The sequence below is a fragment of the Portunus trituberculatus genome, chromosome 17 (genome assembly GCF_017591435.1).
Source record: "Portunus trituberculatus isolate SZX2019 chromosome 17, ASM1759143v1, whole genome shotgun sequence".
In the NCBI taxonomy this organism is placed as follows: Eukaryota; Metazoa; Arthropoda; class Malacostraca; order Decapoda; family Portunidae; genus Portunus; species Portunus trituberculatus.
Genome location: NC_059271.1, coordinates 12,380,896 through 12,383,395, shown reverse-complemented (window position 1 = coordinate 12,383,395; position 2,500 = coordinate 12,380,896). Strand labels below are relative to the sequence as shown.

Genomic DNA, 2,500 nt, shown 5'->3' with positions numbered 1-2,500 from the left:
GTAAACAACGCACGAAAAAAAAAATAGATAAATACAAAGAGCGAACTATTTAGACAGCATAATAAAGTGTTAACCTTCAGAAAATGAAAAAAAAAAAGACGTGCAGTTTTGCGTTTTCATCATTCAGACTAATACGACGTTATTTTTTTCTTCTTAATAGCACGTACGCGATGGATGAAGAAACGTCGTGTTCAGTTGTTTTTGCTGCCGTTGGTGGTGATTCTCGTATGGCAGAGTCGCGCGTGTTTACGTCTTGATTGTTCATTTGAGTCGGTGAAAGGCTCATGTTGACGGAGCAGATTACCTCTTCCTCCGCTTTGCCTGGCACAGGGTTTTTTATTTGAAATCTCATAACGTGGAATTTCGAATTGTGCCAAGAGGAGGAAGGAGAGGAGGAAGAGGAGAAGGAGGAGGAACATAAAAGTAGTGGGTAGAAAAAAGGTGAAATGGCTTATAACGGTGTTACTTGCTGGAGTAGATTATTTTTGTAGGAGGAGAAGGAGGAGGAGGAGGAATACACAGGAAAGACGAGCGACAGGAGGCCTTGCGACCTATGACGAGGTTACTCGTTTACTATACTACATCTACAGAAGCTACATACTTAGTAGGACGCAAGGATAGAACAGATGAAGAAGAAGAAGAAGAAGAAGAAGAAGAAGAAGAAGAAGAAGAGAAGGAGGAATAAGAGGAGGAGGAGGAACAGGAGCAGGAGGAGGAGGAGGAGGAGGAGGAGGAGGAGGAGGAGGAGGAGGAGGAGGAGGAGGAGGAGGAGGAGGAGGAGGAGGAGAAGTTTAAGGTGGCGTAGCAAGGAGGCATTTACCGTGTGGTGGTTGAGTGGCTGGTGTGTGTATTGGTTATGGATGAGACATAATTCATCACTGGTGTCGGTAATTACAACGTTTTCTTTCCGCTATAGATCACTCAGAGCGGCGCAATTAGAGATAAGCATCGCGCTCCTTCCTTTATCAGCATGACACTCATAATTATTCATCGTCAGTATCACATATTTTTCCCGTGCTCTGATTTCGTTGCCATTTCTTTCTCCTCTGCCGCTTCTCATCTAAGATAACCTTTTTTTCTTCTTCCTTCTTTGTTACTCATATCTGTTATCTTCCGTCTTTTACTTCCTCCTTCGTACTTCTTTTATGAACCATCCATAAAATCTTCGCAGCCTCCAGCTCCTCCCCGACCTTTGCGCGAGGAGGCGTAGGAACGGGGAGGTTCTTCTGGGTGGCAGACTAAATACGGGGTACGGCAACAGGAAAAGGAGGAAAAGGAGGAGGAGGAGGAGGTGTGAGGGGAGCAAGAGTGAGTTCATTGTTTACATGCTCAGGTTATGATGGGCGTGGTCGAGTGTCCCTCAACAACCGCCTCAAAGCTGCCCTTCACGTCCCACTTCTTGCCCCCTCCGCCTTCTTGCCCTACACCTCAACGCCTTCCTCTCGGGGTGACTCTCACTCTGGCAGGAGAGGGACGGGAGTGGGGAGCGCACGACGTGACGCAATCTTTTACAGTGTGGCTATTAACCCAGTGGAGGTGAAGGAGGTATGAGGGCGGCGGGCCACAAGTATGCTCGCGGGGAAGTCGTTCCTCGCCGCGCCTCTGTTATTAAGGTGATGGTTGGCCGGAACAAGTCACTACTCCGGCGTTACGGTATCAAGATAATGTTACACGATCAAAGACGTGGATTAATGAGCAACTACACGGTTTTCCCCAAAGGTATAGGATAATGTGAGCTAAAAATAGATACTGTGGTTGACGTGTTTGGGTGCAGGCGGCGTGGGTGTCCCCCGCGGCCTCCACGTCCTCATAACTCCGCGAGGCGAGCACCGTGGGATTACCCCGCGTGACCCGACGTGACCTACAACCCTGTGTGTGTGTGTGTGTGTGTGTGTGTGTGTGTGTGTGTGTGTGTGTGTGTGTGTGTGTGTGTGTGTGTAACCTTTGGCGTCCTCCAGGCTGACGGCATGTTGTATTTCAGGGTGTGCGTGATGGCGGTGGCGGCGAGCGGAGGAATGGCCACACTGGAGATGGCCAGGATCCGGCGAGAGGGCGGCACCATCATCACCTCCTCCACGCTTGGTTGGGGACACGTGGACGGCGGCATGTTTGTGCCGTACGCAGTGCCAATTACTGAGGATGACCCAGCAACTGTGTGGTGCCGCGCGGAGAAGCACGGCACCTGGGTGGCGGGTTCCATGCATGGTGGTACCTGCACCGTGCCTTTCCTCGGCTCTGTGCTGCATATGACCGACAACTTCGAGGTGCTAGTGTCCCTCAACGGATCATCGCGCGTCAAGTACGAGGCCTGGGACCGATACTTGGCGCCGCCACACAACGCTGTTGGCGCGGAGGCGAGCCGCTTCCTGGCAATGAACCAGCATGATGATGGCTTCCCGCAAGCTGGCTACTTGTCGCCCGAGGACCGCCGCGCTTTCCTGATAGAAGGTGCTCACGTGGATACAGTGGACGCCGCCATGGTGCTGGTGGAAGATCAGCC

The 2,500-nt window shown here is 51.3% G+C and overlaps 2 protein-coding genes across 3 annotated transcripts in view; one reads left to right on the top strand and one right to left on the bottom strand.

The window, feature by feature from the left end:
* The window catches only part of LOC123504772 (mitoguardin-like), a 333,089-nt gene that overhangs the window by 224,667 nt on the left and 105,922 nt on the right, over positions 1–2,500 (bottom strand). The gene's annotated exons all lie outside the window — the stretch shown is intronic.
* LOC123504773 (protein unzipped-like) overlaps positions 1–2,500 on the top strand; it is a 68,371-nt gene that overhangs the window by 63,620 nt on the left and 2,251 nt on the right. The window contains exon 2 of the mRNA XM_045255590.1: positions 1,982–2,500. This exon is cut by the window's right edge and continues 2,251 nt beyond it. Within this exon, the coding sequence (XP_045111525.1) occupies positions 1,982–2,500 (519 nt within the window). The remainder of the gene's footprint in view (positions 1–1,981) is intronic.